The following is a 23,366-nucleotide window of genomic DNA, read 5'->3' as shown; positions in this document are numbered from 1 at the left end:
TACCGTAAATTAATTTGGTAATTTTTAAAGTGACATATCACGTGTCTCGTCGGTCCGATATAAACCAAATATAAGGTGCCGCATCTGTTCAAACAGTGATATAAACCAAATATAGAGTGACGCATCTGTTCAAACTGATATAAACCAAGTAAAGAGTGCCGCATCTGCTCAAACAATGATATAAACCAAATATAAGGTGCCGCATCTGTTCAAACAATGATATAAACCAAATATAGAGTGCCGCATCTGTTCAAACAATGATATAAACCAAATATAGAGTGCCGCATCTGTTCAAACAATGATATAAACCAAATATAGAGTGCCGCATCTGTTCAAACAATGATATAAACCAAATATAGGGTGCCGCATCTGTTCAAACAATGATATAAACCAAATAAAAAGTGCCGCAACTTTAAATAAGGATATCAAATAGTGCCGCATCTCTTCAAACAAAGCATTTAATGTCTACGACCCACGTAAATTGGGTAGATGGTGGCTGAACTGGTAGCGTACTGGGCCCACATTCTCCGCGTGATGGACTACGCAGGTTCAAATCCCCACGCTACCACCTCGGATTTTTCAGTTACCGCCGAGTGGCTTAAAACTACCCACATTCTGTCCTTTAGACCACCCATCAACCCGGACTCTAGGAGGAAGCCGTCCAAGCGAATCAAGAGAGAGTTCCGGGGGGGCAAGCATGAGCCAATGCAAGATGGCGCCACTATAAACACTCGGCTGCGCCATAACGGGCTGGGCCGACCATCAGACCCAACCTGGAAGAAGCCTTGGGCCGACCATCAGGCCCCACCGGAAAGATGCCTACCAGCGCAACAGGCAGCAACGTAAAAAAAAAAAAAAAAAAGTCTACCACCAATTCAGAGAATTATTGATAAGCAGAATCTCCATTTTTCAAGGAACAGCAACCAAGTTGTGTCTGCGCATTAATGCTATTAGGTCTAACAATTCCTTTCATGACTTTCTAATGGAGTCCTAATTAGGAAGGGCCCACGCCCCCCCTCGACTGGGTTTGTTGGGCAGCAGAACATGGCGTCCTAATTAGGAAGGGCCCACGCCCCCCCTTGACTGGGTTTGTTGGGCAGCATAACACGTACGTATTACAGTATACATGCGGTATTGCTTTGAACTTTAAAACCATTTAGATTAATTTTGAGACAATATGCTGGATAATATAATGGGACATACGCAAGTCTCATCCTCCTAAGATAAGAAAATCTTTTTTTTCAACCAGTCTCAAATGATTCAAACTAACTTTTGATCAAAGTCACGATAAAAAACAAGGGAGTACATGATCACATTTATTTACACAATGATAAGCAGTTTCTTGATAAATCTTTTATCTGCTATTCCCAATGAGCCACGCAGACGGCGGCCTTCCGGTCGGAGCAAGAGCCCTGGAGGAGGAAGAGGCCGTCTGTGGAAGCCTCCAGCGAGAGGCAGTCTTGGCCAGCCGTCGAGTCCCCGGACCTGGTGAGGAAGACAGTGTTAGCGAGGAGGGTGCAGCGGGGAAGGCGGCAATGGGAGAGTGGCTATGAATGGCAGAGCCGAAACTCACCTGGTGATGGAGCCGCGAATTTCATAGGGCGCTGTGGAGGCAAGGTCCCTGGTCCAGACGGAGGGGATTTGGTCTGCAAGTAAAGGTTTGCCAGTGAAAATCACACAAGCTTGAATATTTATAGTACCAATAATAAGGTACTCGTTTCTTTGAATATTTATATTAAAGTATTAATAGGCCTATCAATGATCCATGAACGAGGGGAACATGCACGGTAGAGTAAACTCACGCTGGAGGAGCAGCTCGAAGAAGTAATCGAAATCAGTAGTGCGATCGACGCTGTATAGGTCAAAGCTGCCGCGTCGGTTCATCACTGTTACCTCGCCGAGGCCACGGCAGTAGTCTCTGGCGGCGGACTGGGAGAAACCGTGGCCGGGCAGGTTGCACCAGGAGAAGTGGTAGACTCGGCCCTGGTAGGTGGTGTGGACCTGGGGACGGGAGCGGCGGTCAGCGGGAGGGAAGCATCGTCAAGAGTATTAGTGCAACACGAGTCTAGAGGGAGTGACTCACCAGGGAGTAAGTGGCCGGACAGGCGGAAGACACTTGCGGCTGGACGCTCTGGATCACCGCCGCCTGCTGTGAGAACGAGGGGAGCATCTGGAACATGGGGCGTGGCTGGGGCTGCACAAACACCTGCTGTGGCTCAGGCTGCACAAACACCGGTGGCTGAGGCTGCTGCTGGACGAAGACCTGCTGGGGCCGCTCCTGTACAAACGGCCGTTGTGGCCGGGGCTGTCGGGACGCAAAGAACTGCTGACGCTGTCCTGACCCAACGACCACGTCGTCAGCCAGGGGCGTCCCGTCATAACTAAATCGACTCTGGCCGCCCGCCACCGCCACCATCACTGCCGCCAGCAAGATACTGCACCACATCTACAACGGACAAACAAAATCTGCAGCAGGGTAGACGCCACAGTAGGCACGGCAAAATCATTAAACAATTAACTGCACAACAAAACCAGCACCCTGACCGCCCCTGTCACGCAAGCATCGCTCACCTCGTCCGTATGTTCAGGTCTAAGACTCCAGATACTCTGGCTCAGCCCCGCCCCGCGCCGCTGCTCCTCGCCTCGGCCGCCGCCGCCGTGGGCACGAGCAGCGGGTCGTGTGGTGGTCCGTTCACTTCAGCCGGATCCCCGCACGACCTGACTCCTGGCCGGGTCAGTGAAGAAGCTGCTGATTGGTTGTTGCCTGGTGAGGTGTTTCCGTTTCCAACCAACCCAACAGCCTCATGAATGCTTAGTCATCTATCACGGCAACCACTTGAAATTAGCCTGCGACGCCAACGGGCTGGGACAATCCATCAGCCCCTCGAGAGAGCCTCCCGGCGCTATAGGCAGCACGAGAAAAAAAGTGTTGCACAACAAAGGCAATGTTTTTACATTGTGTTTAAGCAACGATTGTACAACTATAACACGATTTCTAAAACTACATTGTAAATAGAAGAAAATACATTGAGTATTTCAGTAAATAACACTGCTACACCGCTTTTTACTTATCAGCAATTTTTGCAAAAAAATAATTTATTGACTATTTTAAACCTGTTCCGTAAAGCTCTCCTCGATACGAGGGTCATTATGATTAAATTGCCATCGAAGAAGAGACAGCGAAGTGTGTGTGTGGGTGGGTGGGTGGCTGTGGGGGTGGGTGTCTGTGGGGGTGCGTGTGGGTGGGTGGGTGGCTGTGGGGGTGCGTGTGGGTGTGGGTTGGTGGGTGTCTGTGGGGGTGCGTGTGTGTGGGGGTGGGTGGGGGGGTGTGGGTGTGTGTGGGTGGCTGTGGGGGTGCGTGTGGGTGTGGGTGGGTGGGTGTCTGTGGGGGTGCGTGTGGGTGTGGGTGGGTGGGTGGCTGTGGGGGTGCGTGTGGGTGTGGGTGGGTGGGTGGCTGTGGGGGTGCGTGTGGGTGTGTGTGTGTGTGGGTGTGTGGATGTGGGTCCTGAGTACCCAACGATGTCGGCTGGAGAGAGGGGAGGGAAGACATTGGGGTGGCTGTAGGCTGGTGCCAGATGGGGAACATTTTACACCAGGTGGTTGGTGAGTGGTCAGTGTGTGGGTACTGCATCCAGGAGGACGCGGGTTCGCGTCCCGCCCCCTGCCATAAGCTGGGATTTTTCAGTAACCGTCGAGTGGCCTGAAACTACCCACATGTTGTCCTGAAGACCACCTATCAACCCGGACTCTGGAATCCTTCTGTAAAACGGAATCAAAGATGAGCTCCGGGGGGCAGCATGAGCCAAGCAAAATGGCGCCACTATAAAGATTTGATTGCGCCAAAACAATCTTGGGCCGACCATCAGGCCTCACCAAGAATGCCTACCCCAGCCATGAGCAGAACGTAAAAAAACACTGACATTTCCGGAGCAGTAGACATCACGTAAACAGACACGTCGGAACTTATGAATCAAATGGTGTCGCGGTTCGGAGCATCAAGCCATAAAGGAATATGAACCAGGGCGAGGCGGTTCGAGCCCCGGTGCCGTCAGGAACGGGATCAAGTGAAGGGTATCAGTACCATGACCCTGCGTGTTCTTTTAAGCACCATAATTTTACTCAAGTTCAGTAAAGGTTGAACGCGTCGCCGCGCGAGATCAGCTAATTGGTGCCTCACGCATTATTAACTTTTACCCGATATTGAAATACCCCGTCGAAGGTCGTCGGAGAACATGCGCTGTCCAATGAGCCGCGAAACACGACTTTCAAAAGACTTATGGCCGAAGTATCAATCTGGCAATGCTTTTCCTGTGCTGCCGTAAATGAATTTCGTAATTTTTAAAGCGACATCTTCACGTTTCGTCGGTCCGATATAAACCAAATATAGAGTGCCGCATCTGTTCAAACAATGCTAAACCAAATATAGAGTGCCGCAACTGTTCAAACTGATATAAACCAAATATAGAGTGCCGCATCTGTTCAAACTGATATAAACCAAATATAGAGTGCCGCATCTGTTCAAACTGATATAAACCAAATATAGAGTGCCGCAACTGTTCAAACTGATATAAACCAAATATAGAGTGCCGCATCTGTTCAAACTGATATAAACCAAATATAGAGTGCCGCAACTGTTCAAACTGATATAAACCAAATATAGAGTGCCGCATCTGTTCAAACTGATATAAACCAAATATAGAGTGCCGCATCTGTTCAAACTGATATAAACCAAATATAGAGTGCCGCATCTGTTCAAACTGATATAAACCAAATATAGAGTGCCGCAACTGTTCAAACTGATATAAACCAAATATAGAGTGCCGCAACTGTTCAAACTGATATAAACCAAATATAGAGTGCCGCAACTGTTCAAACTGATATAAACCAAATATAGAGTGCCGCATCTGTTCAAACTGATATAAACCAAATATAGAGTGCCGCATCTGTTCAAACTGATATAAACCAAATATAGAGTGCCGCATCTGTTCAAACTGATATAAACCAAATATAGAGTGCCGCATCTGTTCAAACTGATATAAACCAAATATAGAGTGCCGCATCTGTTCAAACTGATATAAACCAAATATAGAGTGCCGCATCTGTTCAAACTGATATAAACCAAATATAGAGTGCCGCAACTGTTCAAACTGATATAAACCAAATATAGAGTGCCGCATCTGTTCAAACTGATATAAACCAAATATAGAGTGCCGCAACTGTTCAAACTGATATAAACCAAATATAGAGTGCCGCATCTGTTCAAACTGATATAAACCAAATATAGAGTGCCGCAACTGTTCAAACTGATAAACCAAATATAGAGTGCCGCATCTGTTCAAACTGATAAACCAAATATAGAGTGCCGCATCTGTTCAAACTGATATAAACCAAATATAGAGTGCCGCAACTGTTGAAACTGATATAAACCATATATAGAGTGCCGCATCTGTTCAAACTGATAAACCAAATATAGAGTGCCGCATCTGTTCAAACTGATATAAACCATATATAGAGTGCCGCATCTGTTCAAACTGATATAAACCAAATATAGAGTGCCGCAACTGTTGAAACTGATATAAACCATATATAGAGTGCCGCATCTGTTCAAACTGATATAAACCAAATATAGAGTGCCGCATCTGTTCAAACTGATATAAACCAAATATAGAGTGCCGCATCTGTTCAAACTGATATAAACCAAATATAGAGTGCCGCAACTGTTCAAACTGATATAAACCAAATACAGAGTGCCGCAACTGTTCAAACTGATAAACCAAATATAGAGTGCCGCATCTGTTCAAACTGATATAAACCAAATATAGAGTGCCGCAACTGTTCAAACTGATATAAACCAAATACAGAGTGCCGCAACTGTTCAAACTGATAAACCAAATATAGAGTGCCGCATCTGTTCAAACTGATATAAACCAAATATAGAGTGCCGCATCTGTTCAAACTGATATAAACCAAATATAGAGTGCCGCATCTGTTCAAACTGATATAAACCAAATATAGAGTGCCGCATCTGTTCAAACTGATATAAACCAAATATAGAGTGCCGCATCTGTTCAAACTGATAAACCAAATATAGAGTGCCGCATCTGTTCAAACTGATATAAACCAAATACAGAGTGCCGCAACTGTTCAAACTGATAAACCAAATATAGAGTGCCGCAACTGTTCAAACTGATATAAACCAAATACAGAGTGCCGCAACTGTTCAAACTGATATAAACCAAATACAGAGTGCCGCAACTGTTCAAACTGATATAAACCAAATATAGAGTGCCGCAACTGTTGAAACTGATATAAACCAAATATAGAGTGCCGCAACTGTTCAAACTGATATAAACCAAATATAGAGTGCCGCAACTGTTGAAACAAGGATATAAATCAAATAAAAAGTGCCGCACCTCTTCAAACAAAGCATTTAATGTCTACGACCCACGTAAATTATTGTCCGTCAAATAACCACCTATTCAGAGAACATAAGCAGAATCTTGATAAGCAGAATCTCTTTTTAAGGAACAGCAACGAAGTTGTGTCTTTGCATTAATATTATAAGGTCTAAATTCCTGCCACGACTTTCTAATGGAGTCATAATTAGGAAGGGCCCCACGCTCCCCCTTGACTGGGTTTGTTGGGCAGCAGAACACGTACGTATTACACAGTATACATGCGGTATTGCTTTAAACTTTAAAGCCATTTAGATTCTTTGAGACAATAATATGCTGGATCATATAATGGGACATACGCAAGTCTTTGTCCTAAGAATTTTTTTTTTTCAACCAGTCTCAAATGATACTAACTAACTTCTGATCAAAGTCACGATAAAGAAACTAGGGAGTACAGAAGCACATTTATTTACACAATGATAAGCAGGTTATTGACAAACTTATCTACTGCCAATGAGCCACGCAGACGGCGGCCTTCCGGTCGGAGCAAGAGTCCTGGAGGAGGAAGAGGCCGTCTGTGGAAGCCTCCAGCGAGAGGCAGTCTTGGCCAGCCGTAGAGTCCCCGGACCTGGTGAGGAAGACAGTGTTAGCGAGGAGGGTGCAGCGGGGAAGGCGGCGATGGGAGAGTGGCTATGAATGGCAGAGCCGAAACTCACCTGGTGATGGAGCCGCGGATTTCATAGGGCGCGGTGGAGGCAAGGTCCCTGGTCCAGACGGAGGGGATTTGGTCTGCAAGTAAAGGTTTCAGTGAAAATCACACAAGCTTGAATATTTATAGTACCAATAATAAGGTACTCATTTCTTAGAATATTTATATTAAAGTATTATAGGCCTATCAATGAGCCATGAACGAGGGGAACATGCACGGTAGAGTAAACTCACGCTGGAGGAGCAGCTCGAAGAAGTAATCGAAATCAGTAGTGCGATCGACGCTGTATAGGTCAAAGCTGCCGCGTCGGTTCATCACTGTTACCTCGCCGAGGCCGCGGCAGTAGTCTCTGGCGGCGGACTGGGAGAAACCGTGGCCGGGCAGGTTGCACCAGGAGAAGTGGTAGACTCGGCCCTGGTAGGTGGTGTGGACCTGGGGACGGGAGCGGCGGTCAGCGGGAGGGAAGCATCGTCAAGAGTATTAGTTCAACACGAGTCTAGAGGGAGTGACTCACCAGGGAGTAAGTGGCCGGACAGGCGGAAGACACTTGCGGCTGGACGCTCTGGATCACCGCCGCCTGCTGCGAGAACGAGGGGAGCATCTGGAACATGGGGCGTGGCTGGGGCTGCACAAACACCTGCTGTGGCTCAGGCTGCACAAACACCGGTGGCTGAGGCTGCTGCTGGACGAAGACCTGCTGGGGCCGCTCCTGTACAAACGGCCGTTGTGGCCCGGGCTGTCGGGACGCAAAGAACTGCTGACGCTGTCCTGACCCAACGACCACGTCGTCAGCCAGGGGCGTCCCGTCATAACTAAATCGACTCTGGCCGCCCGCCACCGCCACCATCACTGCCGCCAGCAAGATACTGCACCACATCTACAACGGACAAACAAAATCTACAGCAGGGTAGACGCCACAGTAGGCACGGCAAAATCATTAAACAATTAACTGCACAACAAAACCAGCACCCTGACCGCCCCTGTCACGCAAGCATCGCTCACCTCGTCCGTATGTTCAGGTCTAAGACTCCAGATACTCTGGCTCAGCCCCGCCCCGCGCCGCTGCTCCTCGCCTCGGCCGCCGCCGCCGTGGGCACGAGCAGCGGGTCGTGTGGTGGTCCGTTCACTTCAGCCGGATCCCCGCACGACCTGACTCCTGGCCGGGTCAGTGAAGAAGCTGCTGATTGGTTGTTGCCTGGTGAGGTGTTTCCGTTTCCAACCAACCCAACAGCCTCATGAATGCTTAGTCATCTATCACGGCAACCACTTGAAATTAGCCTGCGACGCCAACGGGCTGGGACAATCCATCAGCCCCTCGAGAGAGCCTCCCGGCGCTATAGGCAGCACGAGAAAAAAAGTGTTGCACAACAAAGGCAATGTTTTTACATTGTGTTTAAGCAACGATTGTACAACTATAACACGATTTCTAAAACTACATTGTAAATAGAAGAAAATACATTGAGTATTTCAGTAAATAACACTGCTACACCGCTTTTTACTTATCAGCAATTTTTGCAAAAAAATAATTTATTGACTATTTTAAACCTGTTCCGTAAAGCTCTCCTCGATACGAGGGTCATTATGATTAAATTGCCATCGAAGAAGAGACAGCGAAGTGTGTGTGTGGGTGGGTGGGTGGCTGTGGGGGTGGGTGTCTGTGGGGGTGCGTGTGGGTGTGGGTGGGTGGGTGGCTGTGGGGGTGCGTGTGGGTGTGGGTGGGTGGTCGGCTGTGGGGGTGCGTGTGGGTGTGTGTGTGTGTGGGTGTGTGGATGTGGGTCCTGAGTACCCAACGATGTCGGCTGGAGAGAGGGTAGGGAAGACATGGGGGTGGCTGTAGGCTGGTGCCAGATGGGGAACATTTTACACCAGGTGGTTGGTGAGTGGTCAGTGTGTGGGTACTGCATCCAGGAGGACGCGGGTTCGCGTCCCGCCCCCTGCCATAAGCTGGGATTTTTCAGTAACCGTCGAGTGGCCTGAAACTACCCACATGTTGTCCTGAACACCACCTATCAACCCGGACTCTGGAATCCTTCTGTAAAACGGAATCAAAGATGAGCTCCGGGGGGCAGCATGAGCCAAGCAAAATGGCGCCACTATAAAGATTTGATTGCGCCAAAACAATCTTGGGCCGACCATCAGGCCTCACCAAGAATGCCTACCTCAGCCATGAGCAGAACGTAAAAAAACACTGACATTTCCGGAGCAGTAGACATCACGTAAACAGACACGTCGGAACTTATGAATCAAATGGTGTCGCGGTTCGGAGCATCAAGCCATAAAGGAATATGAACCAGGGCGAGGCGGTTCGAGCCCCGGTGCCGTCAGAAACGGGATCAAGTGAAGGGTATCAGTACCATGACCCTGCGTGTTCTTTTAAGCACCATAATTTTACTCAAGTTCAGTAAAGGTTGAACGCGTCGCCGCGCGAGATCAGCTAAGTGGTGCCTCACGCATTATTAACTTTTACCCGATATTGAAATACCCCGTCGGAGGTCGTCGGAGAACATGCGCTGTCCAATGAGCCGCGAAACACGACTTTCAAAAGACTTATGGCCGAAGTATCAATCTGACAATGCTTTTCCTGTGCTACCGTAAATGAATTTCGTAATTTTTAAAGCGACATCTTCACGTCTCGTCGGTCCGATATAAACCAAATATAGAGTGCCGCATCTGTTCAAACAATGCTAAACCAAATATAGAGTGCCGCAACTGTTGAAACTGATATAAACCAAATATAGAGTGCCGCATCTGTTCAAACAATGCTAAACCAAATATAGAGTGCCGCAACTGTTCAAACTGATATAAACCAAATATAGAGTGCCGCATCTGTTCAAACAATGTTAAACCAAATATAGAGTGCCGCAACTGTTCAAACTGATATAAACCAAATATAGAGTGCCGCATCTGTTCAAACTGATATAAACCAAATATAGAGTGCCGCAACTGTTCAAACTGATATAAACCAAATATAGAGTGCCGCATCTGTTCAAACTGATATAAACCAAATATAGAGTGCCGCATCTGTTCAAACTGATATAAACCAAATATAGAGTGCCGCATCTGTTCAAACTGATAAACCAAATATAGAGTGCCGCATCTGTTCAAACTGATAAACCAAATATAGAGTGCCGCATCTGTTCAAACTGATATAAACCATATATAGAGTGCCGCAACTGTTCAAACTGATATAAACCATATATAGAGTGCCGCATCTGTTGAAACTGATATAAACCAAATATAGAGTGCCGCATCTGTTCAAACTGATATAAACCAAATATAGAGTGCCGCATCTGTTCAAACTGATATAAACCAAATATAGAGTGCCGCATCTGTTCAAACTGATATAAACCAAATATAGAGTGCCGCAACTGTTGAAACTGATATAAACCAAATATAGAGTGCCGCAACTGTTCAAACTGATATAAACCAAATATAGAGTGCCGCATCTGTTCAAACTGATATAAACCAAATATAGAGTGCCGCATCTGTTCAAACTGATATAAACCAAATATAGAGTGCCGCATCTGTTCAAACTGATATAAACCAAATATAGAGTGCCGCATCTGTTCAAACTGATATAAACCAAATATAGAGTGCCGCATCTGTTCAAACTGATATAAACCAAATATAGAGTGCCGCATCTGTTCAAACTGATATAAACCAAATATAGAGTGCCGCAACTGTTGAAACTGATATAAACCAAATATAGAGTGCCGCATCTGTTCAAACTGATATAAACCAAATATAGAGTGCCGCAACTGTTCAAACTGATATAAACCAAATATAGAGTGCCGCATCTGTTCAAACTGATATAAACCAAATATAGAGTGCCGCATCTGTTCAAACTGATATAAACCAAATAGAGTGCCGCATCTGCTCAAACAATGCTAAACCAAATACAGAGTGCCGCAACTGTTCAAACTGATATAAACCAAATATAGAGTGCCGCATCTGTTCAAACTGATATAAACCAAATAGAGTGCCGCATCTGCTCAAACAATGCTAAACCAAATACAGAGTGCCGCAACTGTTCAAACTGATATAAACCAAATAGAGTGCCGCATCTGCTCAAACAATGCTAAACCAAATACAGAGTGCCGCAACTGTTCAAACTGATATAAACCAAATATAGAGTGCCGCAACTGTTCAAACTGATATAAACCAAATATAGAGTGCCGCAACTGTTCAAACTGATAAACCAAAAATAGAGTGCCGCAACTGTTGAAACAAGGATATAAATCAAATAAAAAGTGCCGCACCTCTTCAAACAAAGCATTTAATGTCTACGACCCACGTAAATTATTGTCCGTCAAATAACCACCTATTCAGAGAACATAAGCAGAATCTTTATAAGCAGAATCTCTTTTTAAGGAACAGCATCGAAGTTGTGTCTTTGCATTAATATTATAAGGTCTAAATTCCTGCCACGACTTTTTAATGGAGTCATAATTAGGAAGGGCCCCACGCTCCCCCTTGACTGGGTTTGTTGGGCAGCAGAACACGTACGTATTACAGTATACATGCGGTATTGCTTTAAACTTTAAAGCCATTTAGATTCTTCGAGACAATAATCTGCTGGATCATATAATGGGACATACGCAAGTCTTTGTCCTAAGAATTTTTTTTTTTCAACCAGTCTCAAATGATTCAAACTAACTTCTGATCAAATTCACGATAAAGAAACTAGGGAGTACAGGAGCACATTTATTTACACAATGATAAGCAAGTTATTGACAAACTTATCTACTGCCAATGAGCCACGCAGACGGCGGCCTTCCGGTCGGAGCAAGAGTCCTGGAGGAGGAAGAGGCCGTCTGTGGAAGCCTCCAGCGAGAGGCAGTCTTGGCCAGCCGTAGAGTCCCCGGACCTGGTGAGGAAGACAGTGTTAGCGAGGAGGGTGCAGCGGGGAAGGCGGCGATGGGAGAGTGGCTATGAATGGCAGAGCCGAAACTCACCTGGTGATGGAGCCGCGGATTTCATAGGGCGCGGTGGAGGCAAGGTCCCTGGTCCAGACGGAGGGGATTTGGTCTGCAAGTAAAGGTTTCAGTGAAAATCACACTAAGCTTGAATATTTATAGTACCAATAATAAGGTACTCATTTCTCTGAATATTTATATTAAAGTATTATAGGCCTATCAATGATCCATGAACGAGGGGAACATGCACGGTAGAGTAAACTCACGCTGGAGGAGCAGCTCGAAGAAGTAATCGAAATCAGTAGTGCGATCGACGCTGTATAGGTCAAAGCTGCCGCGTCGGTTCATCACTGTTACCTCGCCGAGGCCGCGGCAGTAGTCTCTGGCGGCGGACTGGGAGAAACCGTGGCCGGGCAGGTTGCACCAGGAGAAGTGGTAGACTCGGCCCTGGTAGGTGGTGTGGACCTGGGGACGGGAGCGGCGGTCAGCGGGAGGGAAGCATCGTCAAGAGTATTAGTTCAACACGAGTCTAGAGGGAGTGACTCACCAGGGAGTAAGTGGCCGGACAGGCGGAAGACACTTGCGGCTGGACGCTCTGGATCACCGCCGCCTGCTGTGAGAACGAGGGGAGCATCTGGAACATGGGGCGTGGCTGGGGCTGCACAAACACCTGCTGTGGCTCAGGCTGCACAAACACCGGTGGCTGAGGCTGCTGCTGGACGAAGACCTGCTGGGGCCGCTCCTGTACAAACGGCCGTTGTGGCCGGGGCTGTCGGGACGCAAAGAACTGCTGACGCTGTCCTGACCCAACGACCACGTCGTCAGCCAGGGGCGTCCCGTCATAACTAAATCGACTCTGGCCGCCCGCCACCGCCACCATCACTGCCGCCAGCAAGATACTGCACCACATCTACAACGGACAAACAAAATCTGCAGCAGGGTAGACGCCACAGTAGGCACGGCAAAATCATTAAACAATTAACTGCACAACAAAACCAGCACCCTGACCGCCCCTGTCACGCAAGCATCGCTCACCTCGTCCGTATGTTCAGGTCTAAGACTCCAGATACTCTGGCTCAGCCCCGCCCCGCGCCGCTGCTCCTCGCCTCGGCCGCCGCCGCCGTGGGCACGAGCAGCGGGTCGTGTGGTGGTCCGTTCACTTCAGCCGGATCCCCGCACGACCTGACTCCTGGCCGGGTCAGTGAAGAAGCTGCTGATTGGTTGTTGCCTGGTGAGGTGTTTCCGTTTCCAACCAACCCAACAGCCTCATGAATGCTTAGTCATCTATCACGGCAACCACTTGAAATTAGCCTGCGACGCCAACGGGCTGGGACAATCCATCAGCCCCTCGAGAGAGCCTCCCGGCGCTATAGGCAGCACGAGAAAAAAAGTGTTGCACAACAAAGGCAATGTTTTTACATTGTGTTTAAGCAACGATTGTACAACTATAACACGATTTCTAAAACTACATTGTAAATAGAAGAAAATACATTGAGTATTTCAGTAAATAACACTGCTACACCGCTTTTTACTTATCAGCAATTTTTGCAAAAAAATAATTTATTGACTAAACCAGTTCCGTAAAGCTCTCCTCGATACGAGGGTCATTATGATTAAATTGCCATCGAAGAAGAGACAGCGAAGTGTGTGTGTGGGTGGGTGGGTGTCTGTGGGGGTGCGTGTGGGTGGGGGTGGGTGGGTGGCTGGGGGGGTGCGGGTGGGTGTGGGTGGGTGGATGTCTGTGGGGGTGCGTGTGGGTGTGGGTGGGTGGGTGGCTGTGGGGGTGCGTGTGGGTGTGGGTGGGTGGGTGGCTGTGGGGGTGCGTGTGGGTGTGGGTGGGTGGGTGGCTGTGGGGGTGCGTGTGGGTGTGGGTGGGTGGGTGGCTGTGGGGGTGCGTGTGGGTGGGTGGGTGGCTGTGGGGGTGCGTGGGGGTGTGGGGGGGGGGGTGGCTGTGGGGGTGCGTGTGGGGGGGGGGGGGTGTGGGTGTGTGGATGTGGGTCCTGAGTACCCAACGATGTCGGCTGGAGAGAGGGGAGGGAAGACATGTGGGTGGCTGTAGGCTGGTGCCAGATGGGGAACATTTTACACCAGGTGGTTGGTGAGTGGTCAGTGTGTGGGTACTGCATCCAGGAGGACGCGGGTTCGCGTCCCGCCCCCTGCCATAAGCTGGGATTTTTCAGTAACCGTCGAGTGGCCTGAAACTACCCACATGTTGTCCTGAAGACCACCTATCAACCCGGACTCTGGAATCCTTCTGTAAAACGGAATCAAAGATGAGCTCCGGGGGGCAGCATGAGCCAAGCAAAATGGCGCCACTATAAAGATTTGATTGCGCCAAAACAATCTTGGGCCGACCATCAGGCCTCACCAAGAATGCCTACCCCAGCCATGAGCAGAACGTAAAAAAACAGACATTTCCGGAGCAGTTGACATCACGTAAACAGACACGTCGGAACTTATGAATCAAATGGTGTCGCGGTTCGGAGCATCAAGCCATAAAGGAATATGAACCAGGGCGAGGCGGTTCGAGCCCCGGTGCCGTCAGGAACGGGATCAAGTGAAGGGTATCAGTACCATGACCCTGCGTGTTCTTTTAAGCACCATAATTTTACTCAAGTTCAGTAAAGGTTGAACGCGTCGCCGCGCGAGATCAGCTAAGTGGTGCCTCACGCATTATTAACTTTTACCCGATATTGAAATACCCGTCGGAGGTCGTCGGAGAACATGCGCTGTCCAATGAGCCGCGAAACACGACTTTCAAAAGACTTATGGCCGAAGTATCAATCTGGCAATGCTTTTCCTGTGCTGCCGTAAATGAATTTCGTAATTTTTAAAGCGACATCTTCACGTTTCGTCGGTCCGATATAAACCAAATATAGAGTGCCGCATCTGTTCAAACAATGCTAAACCAAATATAGAGTGCCGCAACTGTTGAAACTGATATAAACCAAATATAGAGTGCCGCATCTGTTCAAACTGATATAAACCAAATATAGAGTGCCGCATCTGTTCAAACTGATATAAACCAAATATAGAGTGCCGCAACTGTTCAAACTGATAAACCAAATATAGAGTGCCGCATCTGTTCAAACTGATATAAACCAAATATAGAGTGCCGCATCTGTTCAAACTGATATAAACCAAATATAGAGTGCCGCATCTGTTCAAACTGATATAAACCAAATATAGAGTGCCGCATCTGTTCAAACTGATATAAACCAAATATAGAGTGCCGCAACTGTTCAAACTGATAAACCAAATATAGAGTGCCGCAACTGTTCAAACTGATATAAACCAAATACAGAGTGCCGCAACTGTTCAAACTGATATAAACCAAATATAGAGTGCCGCAACTGTTCAAACTGATAAACCAAATATAGAGTGCCGCAACTGTTCAAACTGATATAAACCAAATATAGAGTGCCGCATCTGTTCAAACTGATATAAACCAAATATAGAGTGCCGCAACTGTTCAAACTGATAAACCAAATACAGAGTGCCGCAACTGTTCAAACTGATAAACCAAATATAGAGTGCCGCATCTGTTCAAACTGATATAAACCAAATATAGAGTGCCGCATCTGTTCAAACTGATATAAACCAAATATAGAGTGCCGCATCTGTTCAAACTGATATAAACCAAATACAGAGTGCCGCAACTGTTCAAACTGATAAACCAAATAGATTGCCGCATCTGTTCAAACTGATATAAACCAAATATAGAGTGCCGCATCTGTTCAAACTGATATAAACCATATAAAGAGTGCCGCAACTGTTCAAACTGATATAAACCAAATATAGAGTGCCGCGACTGTTCAAACTGATATAAACCAAATACAGAGTGCCGCAACTGTTCAAACTGATAAACCAAATAGATTGCCGCATCTGTTCAAACTGATATAAACCAAATACAGAGTGCCGCGACTGTTCAAACTGATATAAACCAAATACAGAGTGCCGCAACTGTTCAAACTGATATAAACCAAATACAGAGTGCCGCAACTGTTCAAACTGATATAAACCAAATACAGAGTGCCGCAACTGTTCAAACTGATATAAACCAAATACAGAGTGCCGCGACTGTTCAAACTGATATAAACCAAATACAGAGTGCCGCAACTGTTCAAACTGATATAAACCAAATATAGAGTGCCGCAACTGTTGAAACAAGGATATAAATCAAATAAAAAGTGCCGCACCTCTTCAAACAAAGCATTTAATGTCTACGACCCACGTAAATTATTGTCCGTCAAATAACCACCTATTCAGAGAACATAAGCAGAATCTTGATAAGCTTAATCTCTTTTCAAGGAACAGCAACGAAGTTGTGTCTTTGCATTAATATTATAAGGTCTAAATTCCTGCCACGACCTTCTAATGGAGTCATAATTAGGAAGGGCCCCACGCTCCCCCTTGACTGGGTTTGTTGGGCAGCAGAACACGTACGTATTACAGTATACATGCGGTATTGCTTTAAACTTTAAAGCCATTTAGATTCTTTGAGACAATAATCTGCTGGATCATATAATGGGACATACGCAAGTCTTTGTCCTAAGAATTTTTTTTTTTCAACCAGTCTCAAATGATACTAACTAACTTCTGATCAAAGTCACGATAAAGAAACTAGGGAGTACAGGAGCACATTTATTTACACAATGATAAGCAGGTTATTGACAAACTCATCTACTGCCAATGAGCCACGCAGACGGCGGCCTTCCGGTCGGAGCAAGAGTCCTGGAGGAGGAAGAGGCCGTCTGTGGAAGCCTCCAGCGAGAGGCAGTCTTGGCCGGCCGTGGAGTCCCCGGACCTGGTGAGGAAGACAGTGTTAGCGAGGAGGGTGCAGCGGGAAAGGGGGAAGGCGGCGATGGGAGAGTGGCTATGAATGGCAGAGCCGAAACTCACCTGGTGATGGAGCCGCGGATTTCATAGGGCGTGGTGGAGGCAAGGTCCCTGGTCCAGACGGAGGGGATTTGGTCTGCAAGTAAAGGTTTGTCAGTGAAAATCAAAAGCTTGAATATTTATAGTACCAATAATAAGGTACTCATTTCTTTGAATATTTATATTAAAGTATTATAGGCCTATCAATGAGCCATGAACGAGGGGAACATGCACGGTAGAGTAAACTCACGCTGGAGGAGCAGCTCGAAGAAATAATCGAAATCAGTAGTGCGATCGACGCTGTATAGGTCAAAGCTGCCGCGTCGGTTCATCACTGTTACCTCGCCGAGGCCGCGGCAGTAGTCTCTGGCGGCGGACTGGGAGAAACCGTGGCCGGGCAGGTTGCACCAGGAGAAGTGGTAGACTCGGCCCTGGTAGGTGGTGTGGACCTGGGGACGGGAGCGGCGGTCAGCGGGAGGGAAGCATCGTCAAGAGTATTAGTTCAACACGAGTCTAGAGGGAGTGACTCACCAGGGAGTAAGTGGCCGGACAGGCGGAAGACACTTGCGGCTGGACGCTCTGGATCACCGCCGCCTGCTGTGAGAACGAGGGGAGCATCTGGAACATGGGGCGTGGCTGGGGCTGCACAAACACCTGCTGTGGCTCAGGCTGTACAAACCCCGGTGGCTGAGGCTGCTGCTGGACGAAGACCTGCTGGGGCCGCTCCTGTACAAACAGCTGTTGTGGCCGGGGCTGTCGGGACGCAAAGAACTGCTGACGCTGTCCTGACCCAACGACCACGTCGTCAGCTAGGGGCGTCCCGTCTTAACTAAATCGACTTTGGCCGCCCGCCGCCGCCACCATCACTGCCGCCAGCAAGATACTGCACCACATCTACAACGGACAAACATTAAGAATTACAGCAGGGTAGACGACGAAATAGGCACGGCAAAATAACTAAAGATTAACTGCTCAAAATCAGCACCCTGACCGCCCCTGTCACGCAAGCATCGCTCACCTCGTCCGTGTGTTCAGGTCGAAATCTCCAGATACTCTGGCACAGCCCCGCCCCGCGCCGCTGCTCCTCGCCTCGGCCGCCGCCGCCGTGGGCACGAGCAGCGGGTCGTGTGGTGGTCCGTTCACCTCAGCCGGATCCCCGCACGACCTGACTCCTGGTCAGTGAAGAAGCTGCTGATTGGCTGTTGCCTGGTGAGGTGTTTCCGTCCCCCCCCAACCCAACAGCCTCATGAATGCTTAGGAGCCATTAACATCTCATAGTCATGTATCACGGCAACCACCTGAAATTCGCCTGCGACCCTATCGGGCTGGGACAATCCATCAGGCCCCTCCGGAGAGCCTGGCGGCGCTATAGGCAGCACGAGAAGAAAGTGTTGCACAACAAAGGCAGCTTTAACACTGTGTTTAAGCAACGATTGTACAACTATAACACGATTACTAAAACTACATAGTAAATAGAAGAAAATACTTTGAGTATGTCAGTAAATAACACTGCTACACCGCTTTTTACTTATCAGCAATTTTTGCAAAAAATAATTTATTCACTTTATTTTAAACCTGTTCCGTAAAGCTCTCCTCAATACGACGATTATTATGATTAAAGTGCCATCGAAGAAGAGACAGCGAAGTGCGTGTGTGTCTATGTCTGTGTGTGTGTGTGTGTGTGTGTAATTCACCTCTTGGTCTGCTGCGGGTCTCTCGAGACAGCCAGCCGTTCCCTTACGGAAGAGAACAGAGCTCATAGTACCGATCTTTGGGTAGGGCTGAGACCACTCACACACAACACACTGCGACAACGAGGTAACAACTCCTTGCCTGACGTCGCGTACCTACTCACTGCTAGGTGAACAGGGGCTACACGTGAAAGAAGATAAACCCAACTTATCTTCACCCGGCCGGGGAATTGAACTCCGGTCCTTCTGCTTGTGAGGCAGACGCTCTATCCACTGAGCTTCCGGGCCGTGTGTGTCTGTGGGTGTGGATGGGTGGGATCCGTCCTGAGTACCCAACGATGTCGGCTGGAGAGAGGGGAGGGGAGACATGGGGGTGGCTGTAGGCTGGTGCCAGATGGGGAACATTTTACACCAGGTGGTTGGTGAGTGGTCAGTGTGTGGGTACTGCATCCAGGAGGACGTGGGTTCGCGTCCCGCCCCCTGCCATAAGCTGGGATTTTTCAGTAACCGTCGAGTGGCCTGAAACTACCCACATGTTGTCCTGAAGACCACCTATCAACCCGGACTCTGGATTCCCTCTGTAAAACGAAATCAAAGATGAGCTCCGGGGGGGCAGCATGAGCCAAGCAAAATGGCGCCACTATAAATATTTGCCTGCCCCATAACAATCTGGGGCCTACCATCAGGCCTCACCAAGAACGCCCTTCCCAGCCATGAGCAGAACGTAAAATAAAAACTTTTCATGACATTTCCGGAGCAGTAAGCCATCACGTAAACAGAAACGCCGTAACTTTTGAATCAAATGGTGTCGCGGTTCGGAGCGTCAAGCCATTAAAGGATGAACAAGGGCGAGGCGTTTCGAGCTCCGGTGCCGTCAGGAATGGGAGTCAAGTGAGGGGTATCAGTACCCTGACCCTTCGTGTCACTGTAAGCACCATAATTTTACTCGTGAAGTTCAGTAAAGGTTGAACGCGTCGCCGCGCGAGATCAGCTGCTTGGTGCCTCACTCGTATTTTTAACCTTTACCCGATATTGAAATACCCCGTCGGAGGTCGTCGGAGAACCTGCGCTGTCCAATGAGCCGCGAAACACGTCGACTTGCAAAAGATTTATGGCCGAAGCTACTTTCTCATCAGTATTAATCTGACAATGCTTTTCCTGCGCTACCGTAAATGAATTTGGTAATTTTTAAAGTGACATATCACGTGTCTCGTCGGTCCGATATAAACCAAATATAGAGTGCCGCATCTGTTCAAACAATGATATAAACCAAATATAGAGTGCCGCATCTGTTCAAACAATGATATAAACCAAATATAGAGTGCCGCATCTGTTCAAACAATGATATAAACCAAATATAGAGTGCCGCATCTGTTCAAACAATGATATAAACCAAATATAGGGTGACGCATCTGTTCAAACAATATAAACCAAATGTAGAGTGCCGCATCTGTTCAAACAATGATATAAATCAAATATAGAGTGCCGCATCTGTTCAAACAATGATATAAACCAAATATAGGGTGACGCATCTGTTCAAACAATGATATAAACCAAATATAGGGTGACGCATCTGTTCAAACAATGATATAAATCAAATATAGAGTGCCGCATCTGTTCAAACAATGATATAAACCAAATATAGGGTGACGCATCTGTTCAAACAATGATATAAATCAAATATAGGGTGACGCATCTGTTCAAACAATGATATAAATCAAATATAGGGTGACGCATCTGTTCAAACAATGATATAAACCAAATATAGAGTGCCGCATCTGTTCAAACAATGATATAAACCAAATATAGGGTGCCGCATCTGTTCAAACAATGATATAAATCAAATATAGAGTGCCGCATCTGTTCAAACTGATATAAACCAAATATAGGGTGCCGCATCTGTTCAAACAATGATATAAATCAAATATAGAGTGCCGCATCTGTTCAAACTGATATAAACCAAATATAGAGTGCCGCATCTGTTCAAACAATGATATAAACCAAATATAGAGTGCCGCATCTGTTCAAACAATGATATAAACCAAATATAGAGTGCCGCATCTGTTCAAACAATGATATAAACCAAATATAGAGTGCCGCATCTGTTCAAACAATGATATAAACCAAATATAGAGTGCCGCATCTGTTCAAACAATGATATAAACCAAATATAGGGTGCCGCATCTGTTCAAACAATGATATAAACCAAATAAAAAGTGCCGCAACTTTAAATAAGGATATCAAATAGTGCCGCATCTCTTCAAACAAAGCATTTAATGTCTACGACCCACGTAAATTGGGTAGGCGGTGGCTGAACTGGTAGCATACTGGGCCCACATTCACCGCGTGATGGACGACGCGGGTTCGAATCCCCACGCTACCACCTCGGATTTTTCAGTCACCGCCGAGTGGCTTAAAACTACCCACATGCCGTCCTTTAGACCACCCATCAACCCGGACTCTAGGAGGAAGCCGTCCAAGCGAATCAAGAGAGAGTTCCGGGGAGCAGCATGAGCCAATGCAAGATGGCGCCACTATAAACACTCGCCTGCGCCAGAACGGGCTAGGCCGACCATCAGACCCCACCTGGAAGCAGCCTTGGGCCGACCATCAAGCCCCACCGGTAAGATGCTTACCGGCGCAACAGGCAGCAACGTAAAAAAAAACATTGTCAAATAACCACCAATTCAGAGATTATTAAACAACCTCCATTTTTCAAGGAACAGCAACCAAGTTGCGTCTGTGCATTTTATTAATGTTAACAGGTCTAACAATTCCTGCCACGACTTTCTAATGGCGTCCTAATTAGGAAGGGCCCCACGCTCCCCCTTGACTGGGTTTGTTGGGCAGCAGAACACTTACGTATGACAGTATACATGCGGTATTGCTTTGAACTTAAGATTCTTTGAGACAACAATATGCTGGATCATATAATGGGACATACGCAAGTCTCCTTGTCCTAAGAATTATTTTTTTTCAACCAGTCTCAAATGATTCAAACTAACTTCTGATCAAAGTCACGATAAAGAACAAACTAGGAAGTACAGGAGCACATTTATTTACACAATGATAAGCAGGTTATTGACAAACTTATCTACTGCCAATGAGCCACGCAGACGGCGGCCTTCCGGTCGGAGCAAGAGCCCTGGAGGAGGAAGAGGCCGTCTGTGGAAGCCTCCAGCGAGAGGCAGTCTTGGCCGGCCGTGGAGTCCCCGGACCTGGTGAGGAAGACAGTGTTAGCGAGGAGGGTGCAGCGGGGAAGGCGGCAATGGGAGAGTGGCTATGAATGGCAGAGCCGAAACTCACCTGGTGATGGAGCCGCGGATTTCATAGGGCGCGGTGGAGGCAAGGTCCCTGGTCCAGACGGAGGGGATTTGGTCTGCAAGTAAAGGTTTCAGTGAAAATCACACTAAGCTTGAATATTTATAGTACCAATAATAAGGTACTCATTTCTTTGAATATTTATATTACATTTCTTTGAATATTTATATTAAAGTATTATAGGCCTATCAATGATCCATGAACGAGGGGAACATGCACGGTAAAGTAAACTCACGCTGGAGGAGCAGCTCGAAGAAGTAATCGAAATCAGTAGTGCGATCGACGCTGTATAGGTCAAAGCTGCCGCGTCGGTTCATCACTGTTACCTCGCCGAGGCCGCGGCAGTAGTCTCTGGCGGCGGACTGGGAGAAACCGTGGCCGGGCAGGTTGCACCAGGAGAAGTGGTAGACTCGGCCCTGGTAGGTGGTGTGGACCTGGGGACGGGAGCGGCGGTCAGCGGGATTGAAGCATCGTAAAGAGTATTAGTGCAACAAGAGTCTAGAGGGAGTGACTCACCAGGGAGTAAGTGGCCGGACAGGCGGAAGACACTTGCGGCTGGACGCTCTGGATCACCGCCGCCTGCGGTGAGAACGAGGGGAGCATCTGGAACATTGGGCGTGGCTGGGGCTGCACAAACACCTGCTGTGGCTCAGGCTGTACAAACACCTGCTGTGGCTGAGGCTGCTGCTGGACGAAGACCTGCTGGGGCCGCTCCTGTACAAACAGCTGTTGTGGCCGAGGCTGTCGGGACGCAAAGAACTGCTGACGCTGTCCTGACCCAACTACCACGTCGTCAGCCAGGGGCGTCCCGTCATAACTAAATCGACTTTGGCCGCCCGCCGCCGCCACCATCACTGCCGCCAGCAAGATACTGCACCACATCTACAACGGACAAACATTAAGAATTACAGCAGGGTAGACGACGAAATAGGCACGGCAAAATAACTAAAGATTAACTGCTCAAAATCAGCACCCTGACCGCCCCTGTCACGCAAGCATCGCTCACCTCGTCCGTGTGTTCAGGTCGAAGACTCCAGATACTCTGGCTCAGCCCCGCCCCGCGCCGCTGCTCCTCGCCTCGGCCGCCGCCGCCGTGGGCACGAGCAGCGGGTCGTGTGGTGGTCCGTTCACCTCAGCCGGATCCCCGCACGACCTGACTCCTGGTCAGTGAAGAAGCTGCTGATTGGCTGTTGCCTGGTGAGGTGTTTCCGTCCCCCCCCAACCCAACAGCCTCATGAATGCTTAGGAGCCATTAACATCTCATAGTCATGTATCACGGCAACCACCTGAAATTCGCCTGCGACCCTAACGGGCTGGGACAATCCATCAGGCCCCTCCGGAGAGCCTGGCGGCGCTATAGGCAGCACGAGAAGAAAGTGTTGCACAACAAAGGCAGCTTTAACACTGTGTTTAAGCAACGATTGTACAACTATAACACGATTACTAAAACTACATA

At 47.8% G+C, this 23,366-nt stretch overlaps 4 protein-coding genes, 2 long non-coding RNA genes and 1 pseudogene across 8 annotated transcripts; 2 read left to right on the top strand and 5 right to left on the bottom strand.

Moving 5' to 3' along the window:
• Positions 1-1,303: 1,303 nt before the first annotated feature.
• Positions 1,304-2,722, bottom strand: LOC127000815 (uncharacterized). The gene is made up of 5 exons (XM_050864876.1): positions 2,572-2,722; positions 2,084-2,446; positions 1,803-2,001; positions 1,574-1,646; positions 1,304-1,485 (listed from the first exon to the last, which is right to left on the bottom strand). The coding sequence occupies exons 2-5, from the start codon at positions 2,444-2,446 to the stop codon at positions 1,362-1,364; spliced, it is 759 nt and encodes a 252-aa protein (XP_050720833.1). The 5' UTR covers positions 2,572-2,722; the 3' UTR covers positions 1,304-1,361.
• LOC127000825 (uncharacterized) lies at positions 1,618-22,224 on the top strand. Its single transcript, XR_007754541.1, has 2 exons — positions 1,618-1,710; positions 22,032-22,224. It is a non-coding gene; the product is annotated as an uncharacterized LOC127000825 (long non-coding RNA).
• On the top strand, positions 6,211-16,643 carry LOC127000820 (uncharacterized). Of its 2 annotated transcripts, none has more exons than XR_007754535.1 (2): positions 6,211-6,565; positions 16,372-16,643. It is a non-coding gene; the product is annotated as an uncharacterized LOC127000820 (long non-coding RNA). The 2 variants fall into 2 exon arrangements; XR_007754534.1 differs by lacking the exon at positions 16,372-16,643 and adding an exon at positions 11,516-11,787.
• Positions 6,848-8,254, bottom strand: LOC127000818 (uncharacterized). Its single transcript, XM_050864881.1, has 5 exons — positions 8,107-8,254; positions 7,619-7,981; positions 7,338-7,536; positions 7,112-7,184; positions 6,848-7,023 (listed from the first exon to the last, which is right to left on the bottom strand). Exons 2-5 carry the CDS (start codon positions 7,979-7,981, stop codon positions 6,900-6,902), a joined length of 759 nt encoding a protein of 252 aa, XP_050720838.1. The 5' UTR covers positions 8,107-8,254; the 3' UTR covers positions 6,848-6,899.
• On the bottom strand, positions 11,796-13,203 carry LOC127000813 (uncharacterized). The gene is made up of 5 exons (XM_050864874.1): positions 13,056-13,203; positions 12,568-12,930; positions 12,287-12,485; positions 12,060-12,132; positions 11,796-11,971 (listed from the first exon to the last, which is right to left on the bottom strand). Exons 2-5 carry the CDS (start codon positions 12,928-12,930, stop codon positions 11,848-11,850), a joined length of 759 nt encoding a protein of 252 aa, XP_050720831.1. The 5' UTR covers positions 13,056-13,203; the 3' UTR covers positions 11,796-11,847.
• LOC127000812 (uncharacterized) lies at positions 11,796-23,051 on the bottom strand. 2 transcript variants are annotated; one of them, XM_050864873.1, is made up of 6 exons: positions 22,917-23,051; positions 22,427-22,792; positions 22,146-22,344; positions 21,896-21,968; positions 21,661-21,807; positions 11,796-11,821 (listed from the first exon to the last, which is right to left on the bottom strand). In XM_050864873.1, exons 2-5 carry the CDS (start codon positions 22,790-22,792, stop codon positions 21,684-21,686), a joined length of 762 nt encoding a protein of 253 aa, XP_050720830.1. In that variant the 5' UTR covers positions 22,917-23,051; the 3' UTR covers positions 11,796-11,821; positions 21,661-21,683. The 2 variants fall into 2 exon arrangements, with proteins under 2 accessions (XP_050720830.1, XP_050720829.1); XM_050864872.1 differs by lacking the exon at positions 11,796-11,821 and having other exon boundaries at positions 21,632-21,807.
• LOC127000817 (uncharacterized) lies at positions 16,652-17,792 on the bottom strand (annotated as a pseudogene).
• Positions 23,052-23,366: the final 315 nt, after the last annotated feature.

The sequence above is a fragment of the Eriocheir sinensis genome, chromosome 19 (genome assembly GCF_024679095.1).
Source record: "Eriocheir sinensis breed Jianghai 21 chromosome 19, ASM2467909v1, whole genome shotgun sequence".
Classification (NCBI taxonomy): domain Eukaryota; kingdom Metazoa; phylum Arthropoda; class Malacostraca; order Decapoda; family Varunidae; genus Eriocheir; species Eriocheir sinensis.
The sequence above is the reverse complement of the archived record's forward strand: the minus strand, read 5'-3'. Positions and strand labels throughout refer to the sequence as shown.

Coding starts and splice junctions, on each gene's coding strand:
- LOC127000815 (XM_050864876.1), bottom strand. CDS start 2,446: ATGTGGTGCAGTATCTTGCTGGCGGCAGTGATGGTGGCGGTGGCGGGC. Junction 2,002..2,083: donor GTCCGGCCACTTACTCCCTG/GTGAGTCACTCC, acceptor TCCCGTCCCCAG/GTCCACACCACCTACCAGGG. Junction 1,647..1,802: donor CTTCGAGCTGCTCCTCCAGC/GTGAGTTTACTC, acceptor CTTTACTTGCAG/ACCAAATCCCCTCCGTCTGG.
- LOC127000818 (XM_050864881.1), bottom strand. CDS start 7,981: ATGTGGTGCAGTATCTTGCTGGCGGCAGTGATGGTGGCGGTGGCGGGC. Junction 7,537..7,618: donor GTCCGGCCACTTACTCCCTG/GTGAGTCACTCC, acceptor TCCCGTCCCCAG/GTCCACACCACCTACCAGGG. Junction 7,185..7,337: donor CTTCGAGCTGCTCCTCCAGC/GTGAGTTTACTC, acceptor CTTTACTTGCAG/ACCAAATCCCCTCCGTCTGG.
- LOC127000813 (XM_050864874.1), bottom strand. CDS start 12,930: ATGTGGTGCAGTATCTTGCTGGCGGCAGTGATGGTGGCGGTGGCGGGC. Junction 12,486..12,567: donor GTCCGGCCACTTACTCCCTG/GTGAGTCACTCC, acceptor TCCCGTCCCCAG/GTCCACACCACCTACCAGGG. Junction 11,972..12,059: donor ATCCGCGGCTCCATCACCAG/GTGAGTTTCGGC, acceptor CTTCCTCACCAG/GTCCGGGGACTCTACGGCTG.
- LOC127000812 (XM_050864873.1), bottom strand. CDS start 22,792: ATGTGGTGCAGTATCTTGCTGGCGGCAGTGATGGTGGCGGCGGCGGGC. Junction 22,345..22,426: donor GTCCGGCCACTTACTCCCTG/GTGAGTCACTCC, acceptor TCCCGTCCCCAG/GTCCACACCACCTACCAGGG. Junction 21,969..22,145: donor CTTCGAGCTGCTCCTCCAGC/GTGAGTTTACTT, acceptor CTTTACTTGCAG/ACCAAATCCCCTCCGTCTGG.